Below are 15,666 nucleotides of genomic sequence, written 5' to 3'. Positions count from 1 at the left end.
TCGAGACCCAGGGTCTCGAGCTTGATGACGAGTTTGGAGGGTACTATGGTGTTAAATGCTGAGCTGTAATCGATGAACAGCATTCTCACATGGGTATTCCTCTTGTCCAGATGGGTTAGGGCAGTGTGCAGTGTGGTTGCGATTGCGTCGTCTGTGGACCTATTGGGTCGGTAAGCAAATTGGAGTGGGTCTAGGGTGTCCGGTAGGGTGGAGGTGATATGGTCCTTGACTAGTCTCTCAAAGCACTTCATGATGACGGAAGTGAGTGCTACGGGGCGGTAGTCGTTTAGCTCAGTTACCTTAGCTTTCTTGGGAACAGGAACAATGGTGGCCCTCTTGAAGCATGTGGGAACAGCAGACTGGGATAAGGATTGATTGAATATGTCCGTAAACATACCAGCCAGCTGGTCTGCGCATGCTCTGAGGACGCGGCTGGGAATGCCGTCTGGGCCTGCAACCTTGCGAGGGTTAACACGTTTAAATGTTTTACTCACCTCGGCTGCAGTGAAGGAGAGCCCGCAGGTTTTGGTAGGGGGCCGTGTCAGTGGCACTGTATTGTCCTCAAAGCGGGCAAAAAAGTTGTTTAGCCTGTCTGGGAGCAAGACATCCTGGTCCGCGACGGGGCTGGTTTTCTTTTTGTAATCCGTGATTGACTGTAGACCCTGCCACATACCTCTTGTGTCTGAGCTGTTGAATTGCGACTCGATTTTGTCTCTGTACTGGGACTTAGCCTGTTTGATTGCCTTGCGGAGAGAATAGCTACACTGTTTGTATTCGGTCATGCTTCCGGTCACCTTGCCCTGGTTAAAAGCAGTGGTTCGCGCTTTCAGTTTCACGCGAATGCTGCCGTCAATCCACGGTTTCTGGTTTGGGAATGTTTTAATCGTTGCTGTGGGTACGACATCGTCAATGCACTTCCTAATGAACTCGCTCACCGAATCAGCATATTCGTCAATATTGTTGTTGGACGCAATGCGGAACATATTCCAATCCGCGTGATCGAAGCAGTCTTGAAGCGTGGATTCAGATTGGTCGGACCAGCGTTGAACAGACCTGAGCGCGGGAGCTTGTTGTTTGAGTTTCTGTTTGTAGGCTGGAATCAACAAAATGGAGTCGTGGTCAGCTTTTCCGAAAGGGGGGCGGGGGAGGGCCTTATATGGGTCGCGGAAATTAGTATAACAATGATCTAGGGTTTTTCCAGCCCTGGTAGCACAATCGATATGCTGATAGAATTTAGGGAGTTTTGTTTTTAGATCAGTGAACCTTTTTTGTGGGATACACATAAGGCAATTCTAGGTCTTGTGGCATATTTTGGTTAAACTATCCCCAATTCAATGGCATTGCAACCCTCTGCATGCACAGTGCATTCTTCCATCACATGTACAGCTGATTCTCAAGATCTTGCACACGAATGAGATGCTATTGAGCCCACACTACTACACTGTCTGAGCCAAGGACTAGATGCTTTCTGGTAAGCTTTGACTACAATAGTGGGTGGGGTGAATATATTTTATATGACATGCATGATTTTTTGTTAACTAGTAAATAGTAGCCTACAGCAAAGTGTGTTTAAATTATTTCTAACTTGTTAACAATTTCTGCTAGTTAGTTTTTGCTACCATGTGGGTTTTAGCTCGCTTGAGCCTGCTAACTGAGGAGTGTTAATTCACCTGTTTCCATACTTGTTTCATTTTAAAACAGTTATCTTACAAAGGAGTTGTTTAATTTAACTGCGTAACTATTTATCTGTACATGGAATTGTATTCTTAAAAAAAAATCTTTACAGGAAAATGCCTGTAAATGTGGAGACATTTCACTGCAGCTAATGTAGAAGGAAAAGCTGTGTACATTTGCAAATACTGTGCCAAATCATATGTGAAGAATGCAACAAAGATGCAGAATAATCTGGCCGAGTGCATAAAGTTCTCTCAGCCCTCACAACAAGCAACCCCTGACAACCCCCTCTACTTCTATTCGAGGTGAAAATTATGAATCAGACACCGTATCGATAGCAACAGCTCAGTGTCCTCCTGGAATCAGAAGGTTTTTTGACTCAATGGAGGAACGTAGTCAGAGAAATGCTGATGAATGTCTTGCTCGAGCTGTGTATGCAACTGGTTCACCTCTGATGCTCACAGGCAATGTGTATTGGAAGAGATTTCTGAATGTTCTTCGCCCAGCATACACCCCACCAACCAGACATGCTTTATCTACTCATTTGCTGGATGCAGAGTTTTACAGACTTCAAGTGAAGGTCAAGCAAATCATAGAGAAAGCAGACTGTATTGCAATTATCTCTGATGGGTGGTCGAATGTTCGTGGGCAAGGAGTAATTAACTACATCATCTCCAACCCTCAACCAGTATTCTACAAGAGCACAGACACAAGGGACAACAGACACACAGGTCTCTACATTGCAGATGAGCTGAAGGCAGTCATCAATGACCTTGGCCCACAGAAGGTATTTGCACAGGTGACAGACAATGCTGCAAACATGAAGGCTGCTTGGTCTAAAGTGGAGTCCTACCCTCACATCACACCCATTGGCTGTGCTGCTCATGCATTGAATCTGCTCCTCAAGGACATCATGGCACTGAAAACAATGGATACACTCTACAAGAGAGCCAAGGAAATTGTTAGGTATGTGAAGGGTCATCAAGTTATAGCAGCAAAGTGAGAAAAATAAAAGCACCACATTGAAGCTGCCCAGCAACAACCCGTTGGGGTGGTGTTGTCATCATGTTTGACAGTTTCCTGGAAGGGAAGGAGTCTCTCCAAGAAATGGCCATATCACAGTCTGTCGATATTGACAGCCCCATCAAGAGGATCCTCCTGGATGATGTATTTTGGGAGAGAGTGGTAAAGCAGCCTGAAACTCCTGAAACCTATAGCAGTACCCATTGCACGGATTGAGGGAGACAATGCCATCCTGTCTGATGTCCAGACTCTGCTTGCAGATGTAAGAGAATAAATCCGTACTGCCCTGCCCACTTTCACTGTTGATACAAGCAGAGTACACCGCAGTTCTGAAAAACATCAAAAGCATGAGACTTCTGCCTGAAGCCCATACACACCGCAGCGTACATGTTGGACCCCAAGTATGCTGGCAAGAGCATCCTGTCTGGTGCAGAGATCAACAAGGCCTATGGTGTCATCACTACCGTGTCTCGCCACCTTGGCCTGGATGAGGGCAAGGTTCTTGGCAGTCTGGCGAAGTGCACTTACAAGCAAGGGATTTGGGATGGAGATGCAATATGGCAGTCGTGCCAACATATCTCATCAGCCACCTGGTGGATCTGAGGCTCTTTCCCCTGTTGCCTCAATCATCCTCCAAATCCCACCAACATCAGCTGCCTCAGAGCGCAACTGGTCCTTGTTTGGGAACACACACACACACACCAAAGCACGCAACAGGCTGACCAATACAAGGGTGGAAGAATTAGTGGCCATCCGGGCAATTTTGAGGCTTTTTGAGCCTGACAACGAGCCATCCTCAACAAGGTTGGAAAGTGACAGTGAAGATGAGGCCTCAGAGTCTGATGTTCAAGAGGTGGACATTGAGGAGGTCCAGGGAGAAGACATGGAAGCCTGAGAGGAAGACAACCAAAGCTTTAGTTTCTAGACTATAATTTTTCCGTTAATTCCCATATATTCCCACGGAAAGCTTCCACCTCTGAATATTCCCCAAAATGTGCAACCCTAGTGGCTGTTCATGCGGTGGGCTGGGGGGGGAACTTTCCCTTTAAAGTAGTCCTATAAAGAGAATAGGGTGCCATCTGGGAAGCAGCCCTTCTGGTAGTAGAGGAAACCCCTTTAATGTTTTATCATACTCCACCACTGTCTGTGATTTATTTAGTGGGACTTTCATTTGCTTTTCAACAGGACCCAAAACACCTCCAGGCTGTGTAAGGGCTATTTGACCAAGAAGGAGAGTGAAGGAGTGCTGCATCAGATGACCTGGCCTCCACAATCCCCCGACCTCAACCTACTTGAGATGGTTTCGGATGAGTTGGACCGCAGAGTGAAGGAAAAGCAGTCAAAAGTGCTCAGCATATGTGGGAACTCCTTCAAGACTGTTGGAAAAGCATTCCAGGTGAAGCTGGTTGAGAGAATGCCAAGAGTGTGCAAATCTGTCATCAAGACAAAGGGTGGCTACTTTGAAGAATCTCAAATATTAAATATATTTTAATTTCATTAAATAGTACCCGCAAAACACCAGTCTCAACGTCAACAGTGAAGAGGCGACTCCGGGATGCTGGCCTTCTAGGCAGAGTTGCAAAGAAAAAGCTGCATCTCAGACTGGCCAATAAACTGAAATGATTAATATTGGCAAACAGAACAAAGACACTGGACAGAGGAACTCTGCCTAGAAGGCCAGCATCCCGGAGTCGCCTCTTCACTGTTGACGTTGAGACACGTGTTTTGCGGGAACTATTTAATGAAGTTGCCAGTTGAGGACTTGTGAGGCGTCGGTTTCTTAAACTAGACACTCTAATGTACTTCTTGCTCAGTTGTGCACCGGGGCCTCCCACTCCTCTTTCTATTCTGGTTAGAGACAGTTTGCGCTGTTCTGTGAAGGAAGAAGTACACAGTGTTGTACGAGATTCTCAGTTTCTTGGCAATTTCTCAGGACAAGAATAGACTGACGAGTTTCAGAAGTGTTTCTGGCCATGTTGAGCCTATAATCGAACCCACAAATGCTGATGCTCCAGATACTCAACTAGTCTAAAGAAGGCCAGTTTTATTCCTTCTTTAAAATCAGGACAACAGTTTTCAGCTATGCTAACATAATTGCAAAAGGATTTTCTAATGATCAATTAACCTTTTAAAATGATAAACTTGGATTAGCTAACACAACGTGCCATTGGAACACAGGAGTGATGGTTGCTGATAATGGGCCTTTGTACGCCTATGTAGATATTCCATTTATTTAAAAAAAATCTGCAGTTTCCATCTACAATAGTCATTTACAACATTAACAATATCTACACTGTATTTCTGATCAATTTCATGTTATTTTAAAGGACTTTTAACGGTGCTTTTCTTTCAAAAACAAGGACAAACTTTTGAGCGGTAGTGTAGGTCCGTAAAACAATGTTGTGCACTCAACACGGAGATTGTAACTTGGGAGCACTAGTACTGGTCATATAATACATTACATGGCACATGGTTACATCTGTGTCAGTGTTTCAAGTCCAGTGAGCTCAGTCTGTTGGTACATTTGTATCATTTGAGAGGTGCGCATCACGAGCAAAATAAGTTGTGTCATTTTACTTTTGTCTGTGAAAAACAGTAACACTGGTTAGGCTTAGTCAGAGTCACTTATTTCGAAATATATTCCTCTGATCTTAGCTATACCACAGCCTCTGTCATAACACCAAACGGAGCTCTGTGTCCGTGGGTGCACCTTTACGACGCAGAACACTGCTCGTCTGTAGGCCAGAAACACTTAAAAAGTTAAAGACCTATTTTACTGGAGCAGGACGCTCTTAAAAGGGATACATACAAATTAACCATCATGAGTAAGGAGCATCCTCGAAACAAATTGTATTTGTCACGTGCTGAATACAACAGGCGTAGACTACCGCGAAATGCTTACTTTACGCACCCTTTCCCAACAATGCGGTGTTAAAAAGTACGAAGATGAGCTAAAAACAGGAAATTGTAACAATAAGATAATAACAACGATGCTATATACAGGGAGTACCGGTATCTCGTCAATGTGCTGGATGTACGAGGTAGTTGAAGCGATTGAGGTAATATGTACATGTAGGTAGAATGTGACTAGACAAATCAGGATATACTGTATACTAAACAGTAGCAGCAGCGTGTGAAGTGTGTAGGAGTGAATGTGTGTCAGTGTGTGTGTGTGGAGGGGGGTATGAAGTATGTAGTGTGCATGTATGTATGCATGTGTTGGAATGTCAGTGTAGATGTGTGAGTGTGTGGGTAGAACCCAATGAGTGTGCATAGAGCCAGTGGAAGAGAAAAAAAAATGAAAAAAGGGGGTCATTGCAAATAGTCCGCTGCCTAATGCATCTCAATACTCAACACTTTTTCCTGAAGTGTGCACTTGTCCACTACCCACATTGTGCTCCTCTGTAGGTCAGTTGGAGATCGCCTCAATGGAGCTGCCCGTGCTGTCACAGACACCATAACGGCACAAATACAAAGATGACACCCTCTATATATCTCTATGTTGTCAATTGTTTCAGTTGGGACTGTTTCCGTTGGGACCATTTTGACTTACACTACATGACCAAAGGTATGTGGACACCAGCTCATCGAACATCTCATCCCAAATTCATAGGCACAAATATAGAGTTGGTCCTCCGTTGCTGCATTAACAGCCTCCACTCTTCTGGGAAGGCTTTCCACTAGATTTCGGAACATTGTTGCTGGGACTTGCTTCCATTCAGCCACAAGAGCATTAGTGAGGTCGGGCACTGATGTTGGGTGATTAGGCCTGGCTCGCAGTCACGTTCCAATTCATCCTAAAGATGTTTGATGGGGCAGGGCTCTGAGCAGGCCAGTCAAGTTCTTCCACACCGATCTCAACAAACAATTTCTATATGGACCTTGCTTTGTGTATGTCGGCATTGTCATGGGATAAAATATTTGTAGACAAACTACTCATCATGTGGCCATGCTGGAGCCTTTGGCTGCTAACAGCTTAGAACTGCTAGCTAACTGACAAGCGCAAAAACAGTCAACAACTTCTGGAGTACAGACCCATAGAAAGTGGCCGATCACCCTCTAGTGGTGGAAGTAAGAACTGCCAAAAATGCAGTAACGAGAATAATACTTTTTATTTAAACTTTATTTAACCAGGTAGGCCAGTTGAGAACAAGTTCTCATTTACAACTGCGACCTGGCCAAGATAAAGCAAAGCGACACAAACAACAACACAGAGTTACACATGGGATAAACAAACATACAGTCAATAATACAATAGAAAAAGTGTGCAAATGAGGTAGGATAAGGGAGGTTAGGCAATAAATAGGCCATGGTGGCAAAATAATTACAATATAGCAATTAAACACTGGAGTGATAGCTGTGCAGAAGATGAATGTGCAAGTAGATACCTGGTGCAAAGGAGCAAAATTAATAAATAACAGTATGGGGATGGGGTAGTTGGATGGGCTATTTATAGATGGGCTATGTACAGGTGCAATGATCTGTGAGCTGCTCTGACAGCTGGTGCTTAAAGCTAGTGAGGGACATATGAGTCTCCAGCTTCAGTAATTTTTGCAGTTCGTTCCAGTCATTGTCAGCAGAGAACTGGAAGGAAAGGCGGCCAAAAGGAGGAATTGGCTTTTGGGGTGACCAGTGAAATATACCTGCTGGAGCGCGTGCTACGGGTGGATGCTGCTATGGTGACCAGTGAGCTGAGATAAGGCGGGGCTTTACCTAGCAAAGACTCATAGATGACCTGGAGCCAGTGGGTTTGGCGACGAATATGAAGCGAGGGCCAGCCAACGAGAGCGTACAGGTCGCAGTGGTGGGTAGTATATGGGGCTTTGGCGACAAAACGGATGGCACTGTCATAGACTGCATTCAATTTGCTGAGTAGAGTGCTGTAACGGATATATTTTTTATAGAGGCATACTAAGACAAAATAAACATGACAGTGTGTAAATGATAACCCATTAGTGCTGTAAATGAAAACATGTATTAAAATGTTGGAAGTAAATGTTGGAATTAATAAATTAACTATGCAAATGAGCAAAAGCTGTGTGTATTAAGGAAATAAAGTGAGTATAAAAAAAAAGTGGAATATTATTGAGTTGCGCCATCTGCCCTCAGAACATCCTCAATTCGTTGGGGCATGGACTCTACAAGGTTGTCAAAAACATTCCACAGGGATGCTGGCCCGTTTTGGCTTCAATGCTTCCCACAGTTGTGTCAAGTTGGCTGAATGTCCTTTGGGTGGTGGACCGTTCTTCATACACACAGAAAACTGTTGAGCGTGAAAAACCCATCAGCGTTGCAGACACACTCAACCCGGTGTGCCTGGCACCTACTACCATACCCTGTTCAAAAGCACTTAAATATTTTGTCTTGCCCATTCGCCCTCTGAATGGCACACATACACAATCCATGTCTCAATTGTCTCAAGGCTTAAAAATCCTTCTTTAACCTGTCTCCTCCCCTTTATCTACACTGATTGAAGTGGATTTAACAGGTGACATCAATAAGGGATCATCGCTTTCACCTGGTCAGTCTGTCATGGAAATAGCAGGTGTTCCTAATGTTTTGTACACTCAGTGTAGGTGCCTGTCTCTAAAAAGCACCTGTTCAGTGATTTAAGCAAATAAATACTCTGGCTATTAATTGAAGTTTGACAGTTTATTAATTTAACAATATGTTGGTTATTGCCTTGGATTGAATAAGAAGATATCATGATGTAAATAAAATGTCCTAAATTTGGTTTTTGGGGGTAGGAATGCAATTTGCACCACTTCTGTAGAATCACCCATATTTATTATTTTATTTAACTAGGCAAGTCAGTTAAGAACAAATTCTTATTTTACAATGACGGCCTACCCCGGCCAAACCCTCCCCTAACCCAGACGACGCTGGGCCAATTGTCTGCCGCCCTATGGGACTCCCGATCACGGCCGGTTGTGATACAGCCGGGGATCGAAACCAGGGTCTGTAGTGGTTTCCTCTAGCACTGAGATGCAGTGCCTTAGACCGCTGTGCCACTCGGGAGCCAAAATAGGGAATAGGCCGCCATTTGGGACCCAGAAGACACTCATGGAGCATTTCCATACATGATTTACCCCAGTGTTTTACGCAGAAGGCTCAAACTCATCTGTTTCCATCTAAACGGGCCGACACCTGTATCTCACTGGGCCATGAATCCGTCTCACTGGGCCATGGCTCCGTCTCACTGGGCCATGGCTCCGGCGGACCTGCTCTCACTTGGGGCCACAGCCACAAGTACTTTCAGCTGGCATTTACATAACAATGGCCAACTGTGAACTTTAACACCTTCACACAAAGCAACTCTGTTGATTATTGATTCTGCGCTTCACAAGTCCTCATTGTCAGCCCTTGCTATGGAAACACAAATTCCCTTGTATAACATAAGGGTGTATACACTAGTGTAACACTGGTGTTACAGTTGCAAAGCAGCAATCAGAGAGAACTGGACTATGCATTCCCAGATGGTTGCAGGCTAGGCTAGGAGCTAGCTGATCCTTGTTAGCTCAGGCGAGAGTGTTGGGGAGTTATATTCCAGGCAGAGTTCTCTTTATGTTTTCACTCCTACACTTCTTTCCATGTTGGGCAGGGGGGGGCTAGTTTAGGGAGGGGAAGAAATAAGAGGGAGAAAAGTGGAGAGAGAGAGGAGACAGATTCTAGGTGTGCCTGTGGTCTCTGACAGCCCCTCTGCATGCCTGCTTCTACCCACAGCCAGCCAGGCCCTATAACGTAGCCCAAGCCCTAGCCCCCTGTCCAACCCCAGCCCTATCCCTCAGTCACAGCCCTATACCCCAACCCTATCCCAGACCTAAAACCTATCCCCCAGCCCTATCCTCCTGTCCCAACCCCGGCCCTATCCCTCAGTGACAGCCCTATACCCCAACCCTATCCCAGACCTAAAACCTATCCCCCAGCCCTATCCTCCTGTTCCAACCCCGGCCCTATCCCTCAGTCACAGCCCTATACCCCAACCCTATCCCAGACCTAAAACCTATCCCCCAGCCCTATCCTCCTGTCCCAACCCCGGCCCTATCCCTCAGTCACAGCCCTATACCCCAACCCTATCCCAGACCTAAAACCTATCCCCCAGCCCTATCCTCCTGTCCCAACCCCGGCCCTATCCCTCAGCTGCAACCCTAACCCCCTCCAGGTCCCAAACCTAGCCCTATATCCCAACCCCACCTATACCCTCAGCCCAACCCCTCTAGCCCATACCAGCCCTAGACTAACTTCACATTATAAATGGTGTCCTGGTCCTAAAAATAGTCTCTGAGGCAGGACAGGCCCCATGCACCGACCGTCTCACTCACCGGAAAAAGACATGGTGACCCCCCCTACCACCGCCCCTGTCCTCCAAAACGAATACCCATGTGACATCATCCACCCCAACCCTTCCTACCCACCCCTCCCCTCCGAACTAGCTTATACCTCTGTTAAACTATCCACCCCAGCCCCACCCTCCTGTCCTGCCCTTCCTTCTAAACTCATACCCGTGTGACTCCACCCACCTTGTTTTCCGACTCAGCTCATACCCTCATGACTGGCTGCCCCACAGTCAGCCAATGTCCCCTGTCCCCTATGTCAGGGTCACCTCACCTCTCTTTACCCCCTGTTGTGACACCCTCACCAATGAATCCCCTCTTCCTCCTATATCATGCTCCGTGTGACAGTGCAACCCCGTTATAGCACAGGGCCACTCCTGTCTAGATCTCAGAGCGGGAATGGGGCCACCAGTCCTAACCTGGGTGCCTGTCTGTTTCTGCCTTAATTAACTTGTCAGTTTTATTTGGTAAGGTGACAATTTGCCATGGTTGAATGCAGGCCTAGGCTACCTAGAAGCCAGTACCTTGGCACCACCAGTCACTGTCTGTCCCTTATGTCACTCTGACAGGCACCTCCCTTGGGTGGGTAACTATGTGGCCCACCCATCTCGCATTTAACCAGTTTGAGCAATGTTTGTCCTCCACTGTTAATCATTACCTACCATCTGGCACACCCTGGGCTGATCCACACACACAGAGACAAGGCTGGCCTCTAAATGACAGCCCTCTCCCTCAACAGTGCTCACCATTAGGCCTGCTGAGGCTGCTGCTGCCCTGCACAGGAATGTATTATAGGCCCTGTTTATAGATTACACCTTCAGAGCTGGCCTAATCCATGCCATGCACACACACACACAGAGACGCATACCCGCAGACGCACACACAGGAAAGGGAGTGAGCTCTGTATATCGTGTAGCACTGACGAGTGACGACATCCGATTCATGTTTCATTACAGCACGACTGTCAGTCATCATAATGAGACAACTACACTGACTACAGAAATTGATTGATGTCATGCTCATAGAAAAACAATGACTGAGACCAGAAGTAATGTGGAGGTATCTCAGAGATCATGTATAATTTGTTCAGCATGATGATAGATCAGTAAGAGATCTATTCAATGAATCATGAGAATCCTTATCGCTGTATGAGGATAATGATCTTGTGAATGATGAAGCTTGAAGGATGTTTTCCTTTCCGGTCCCTGGTTGAGCCTGAATTCTTCTCTTGCCCTCTGACCCTTTGCTACTGTACCCGAAAGTTCTGGGCACAAGACGCAGCATGCTGGGTACATGTACAGTATAGCTCTAGGCAGTACACCTGGCTCATTCCCAGGGTTGGGATTTGATCGAGCGCTACTGTCCCTTTAAGGAACTAAGATGGTGTCCTACGAGCTGCAGTGTTTCCTTCCTGCCTAGCTCACACAGTGCACTTAAAAAAAAAAGCTGTACCACAAAGTTCGCACAGAGAGAGAGGATGAGAGCAGGCTATGTCACCCAAGAAGCAATGCATAGCAAGCCCGTTCCAGTGTCTGCGTGCGCGTTAATTGTCAACGTTTACAGAGGAGTGTACAGTTATTTGGAGAAAGAGAGAGAGAGATGCAACAGCACAGTTTGCTGTCGATTGTCGGAGCTATCGAACCAATCAAGCTCTCAGTAGCCTGCGACAGTCCCCTATCTAGCCGGAGAGCTAACTAATATGCTAGCTATTATTATAAGTACCGTTGCCTAACGTTCGTTTGCCAGCTAGCTAACTGAATGTAATGCTGCGTTGATAAAGAAGTGGGAAGGTGGTAATCACCAGTTGGGAAGTCGTAAATATCAGTTGAACGCAATCACGTGCTTTGAAGTCGTTGAGAAACGCCGATTGGCCAAGAGCTGAGTCAACCATAAACTAATAGTACAGTTATCATGCGTGTAAACAAATTGTGTTCAAAAAGGTAATTTCCTTAGTGGTAACATCAGAGGTCACTATGTGGGAGAGCTCGGAGCTCAAGGATGATAGATGAGTTTCCCACTCGTAATTTTCCCAGTTATGTGGTACATACCACCTTCCCACTTGGGTATGAACGCACCATAACAGTCAGGCTTCCTACAGCTGCCTTGCACCTTGTCAGACACTCGTCAATTTTGTTTCAATTGGCACATGATGTAACTGACAATGTCAACGCATTTCAATATCGTCCGATCACAGTTTGCTGCACAGGGCAAAGTCAATAATGGTCAAGACTTACTTTCTTGCTTCGAGTCTCGGTGTGCATCTCGGTAGCTAGGGTGGAGTAGAGGGAGGGGGGGGGGGTCGGTAGGGTGAATTTAAATAATAGTAATCTTGTTGGCAGTTTTCCACCTTTCGAATCAAAGTCCTATTTGGGAGAAAGGTGTACCGTTTGCCTCTTCGGATATTATTTTAGATCATATCCACGGCGTCGACTGATCCTCTATCCTCCCCCAGTAGCGTCTCTCTCGGTGTGTTGTTGCCGCGTACAGTATGAAGGGTGATCGATGCCACTGAGAAGGAGGAGCTAGCGATGAGGGGTGATCGATGACACTGAGAAGTTGGAGCGATGGCTGTGGATAACTGCTGTTGACCCGTTTTGTCGGGGTTTGTCAAAACACCTCTGCTTTTTTAAACGAATGTAATATGGATTTTTAGATGGTGTCGCTTGTGGCGTATACTTTGGAACACTTTCCTCACGACCGTGGAAGGTTACTATTCTTGATAATTCCCTGATGTCTGTACTTTGCCGGATAAGGAACATCTGACGAATGTCTTCATCCCCAAATAGTCTGATTGGGAGCTCCAGTGAAAGCTAACAAGTTGCCTAAAAGGAGCTGGTCCTGGTTTGCTGGTCATCTCTTCAACTGTTGGTGACACTTAGAAATGATGAACATTTTCTCCAGCCTAGCGAGTTTACATCATTGTGCATAATTATAGTGTACTTTACAACTAAAGTAGCAACAGTTAGTTGGTAGCAAACTAACTCTATATCTCAGTTAGCTATCTAATTGTGTACTGCCTTGAATTATCTAATGCAACGTTTGAATTTGATATGGTTTGTAATGCAAAGTATTTGCCGTGGATTGCAGTGATTCGAAGCAACAAAACATTTTCCCGACTCTCCATTAGTGCTGAGCGATTAGTGCTTTTTGAGGTCAGTTCGGTTTGATAATTTAAATAATTTCGGTTATGATCAATTGTTTTACAATGACTGTAAAGCTTTTTAATGGAAATTCCAAAGCCCAAACTATTCAACATTCAATTGCCAAAACATTTAAAATATTCCAATGTCTCTGTCTGGTCCACATTGGGTAGAAAGCAATAGAAAAATAGGAAATTACTATGAAATAATCAAATATTTCAATTGTGTATGTACAGTGAGCTTCAGAGGTATTGAGACAGTAAACATTTTGTTGTTGTTTTGGCTCTGTACCCCAGCACTTTGGATTTGAAATGATACAATGACTGAGGTTAAAGTGCAGACTGTCAGCTTTAATTTGAGGTTATGCTGCAATAGTCTATGTGCCGGGGGGCTAGGGTCAGTCTGTTATATCTGGTGTAATTATCCTGTCTTATTTGGTGTCCTGCCCCTCCTCTCCCGGAGAACCTGAGCCCTAGGACCCTGCCTCAGGACTACCTGGCCTGATGACTCCTGGCTATCCCCAGTCCACCTGGTTGTGCTGCTCCTTCGGTTTCAACTTTTCTGCCTGCGGCTAGGGAATACTGACCTGTTCACCGGACGTGCTACCTTGTCCCGGACCTGCTGTTTTCAACTCTCTCTCTTTCTCTACCGCACCTGCTGTTTCGACCTCTGAATGCTCAGCTATGAAAAGCCAACTGACATTTACTCCTGAGGTACTGACCTGTTGCATCCTCTACAACCACTGTGATTATTATTTGACCCTTCTGGTCATCTATGAATGTTTGAACATCTTGAATAACATTCTGGCCTTAAATGGCCAAATACTCTTATAATCTCCACCCGGGAACAGCCAGAAGAGGACTGGCCACCCCTCAGAGCCTGGTTCCTCTCTAGGTTTTTTCCTAGGTTCCTGCCTTTGTAGGGAGTTTTTCCTAGCCACTGTGCTTCTACATCTGCATTGCTTGCTGTTTGGGGTTTTAGGCTGGGTTTCTGTATAGTTATATACTATACAGAATATAGTTTGTGACATCGGCTGGTGTAAAAAGGGCTTTATAAATAAATTTTATTGATTGATTGATCCATAACGTGTGAACCGTTTAGAAATTACAGCACTTTTTGTACATAGTCCCCCCCCATCACAAGACTTGTCTGAAGGTCCCTCGTGCCAGATGAAAAAATGAATGGAAGTACAGTATATACAGTGTGGAGACTGTTTAGTGCCAAAAATAAGGGGATATATAGGACAGACACTTAAGAACATACTCACTTTAGATTTTTGGGGTGGACTCTCTGTTGTTCCATGTAGTGAATTTGTTATTCAATGCGTTTGTATGGGCTAATAGCAGTACGGCCACGCATGTATTTTTTGGGTAGTTCAAGGGGTCTTAAAATTCAAAATCAAATAGCAAAATGATCCATATAGCTTATTAGAACCCCCCCCCCCCCCCCCCCTCACATATTCCTAGCACTCAATTATTACATCATGCTTGTGACGCTACAAACTTGTTGGATGAATTTGTTTTGGTTAGGTTTCTGATTATTTTGTGCCCAAAGAAATGAATGGTAAATAATGTATTGTGTCATTTTGGAGTCACTTTTATTGACTGTTTCTGAACACATTCATGTGGATGCTACCATAATTACGGATAGTCCTGAATGAATCGTGAATAATGGTGAGTGAGAAAGTTAGACGCACAAATATCATACCCCCTAAGACATGCTAATTTCTCACCGTTACAATAACTGGGGAGGTTAGCATTATTTTGGGAGGGGGGGGTGGTGATATTTGTTTGTCTAACTTCTTCATTCACTCCAAAAAAAAAGGTTCACTGTCCCAATACTTTTGGAGCTCCGTGTATCACTTGTTTCATTAGTCATCTCTGATCAGACAGTAGCAGTCAGCCAGCCAGACCATCTAACGTTATGTATGTGCTCCCCATACTGTACTGTCTTCAGTCATCCTATTTAGCTAACCTGCCTAAGTATGCTGCAAAGCTGTCCTGACAATCATTTGACTTGTTCTTCAAAGTAGATAAAGGCCATACTTTAACGAACTGTCTCTGTCTCTCTCGTCGTTGGGCACATTCCTCTCTCATGCGGTCTGTGTGTATCTAACATAGCAGGCGTAAAAGTGTATCAATCCTGAGATCTGTATAATAATGACAAGATGCTCATGTCTCCGCCCTGACAGTGGGAGTCGTTGTCCCAAAGGTGGGAAGGCAGGCATCAAGCTTAGGTCCAAAATAAACCCGTAGAAACACATTATGCTTATTTTGGACAGATTTTGGCGAGAGTGAAACCTCTCACTTCGCCTCTTCATCGCTGATCCATCACTGTCCGGCCCTTGTAGTTAATTACCACGTTTGAGCTGAACTAGGTTGAATATTTGCTTCATGAAAACTACAACTCCCTTCAGCCCAGCGTCCCACATACTGTGCATTCGGAAAGTATTCAGACTCCTTCACTTTTCCACATTTTGTTATATTACAGCCTTA

The 15,666-nt window shown here is 45.1% G+C and overlaps 1 protein-coding gene across 4 annotated transcripts in view; it reads right to left on the bottom strand.

The window, feature by feature from the left end:
- Positions 1-14,245, bottom strand: part of LOC139530309 (Krueppel-like factor 8) — a 105,044-nt gene extending 90,799 nt beyond the window's left edge. For 3 of the 4 annotated variants that reach the window (XM_071326593.1, XM_071326592.1, XM_071326591.1), the window contains exon 1: positions 12,266-14,245. Coding sequence is in view for 3 of the 4 variants with exons in the window: in XM_071326592.1 (XP_071182693.1) it covers positions 12,266-12,292 (27 nt within the window). In the remaining variant the exon portion in view is untranslated. The remainder of the gene's footprint in view (positions 1-12,265) is intronic. The other variant, XM_071326590.1, reaches the window with a different exon arrangement.
- Between the last annotated feature and the right edge of the window lie 1,421 nt (positions 14,246-15,666).

Source organism: Salvelinus alpinus, chromosome 9, assembly GCF_045679555.1.
Source record: "Salvelinus alpinus chromosome 9, SLU_Salpinus.1, whole genome shotgun sequence".
Lineage (NCBI taxonomy): Eukaryota > Metazoa > Chordata > Actinopteri > Salmoniformes > Salmonidae > Salvelinus > Salvelinus alpinus.
This window is presented reverse-complemented; position numbering and strand designations above follow the sequence as displayed.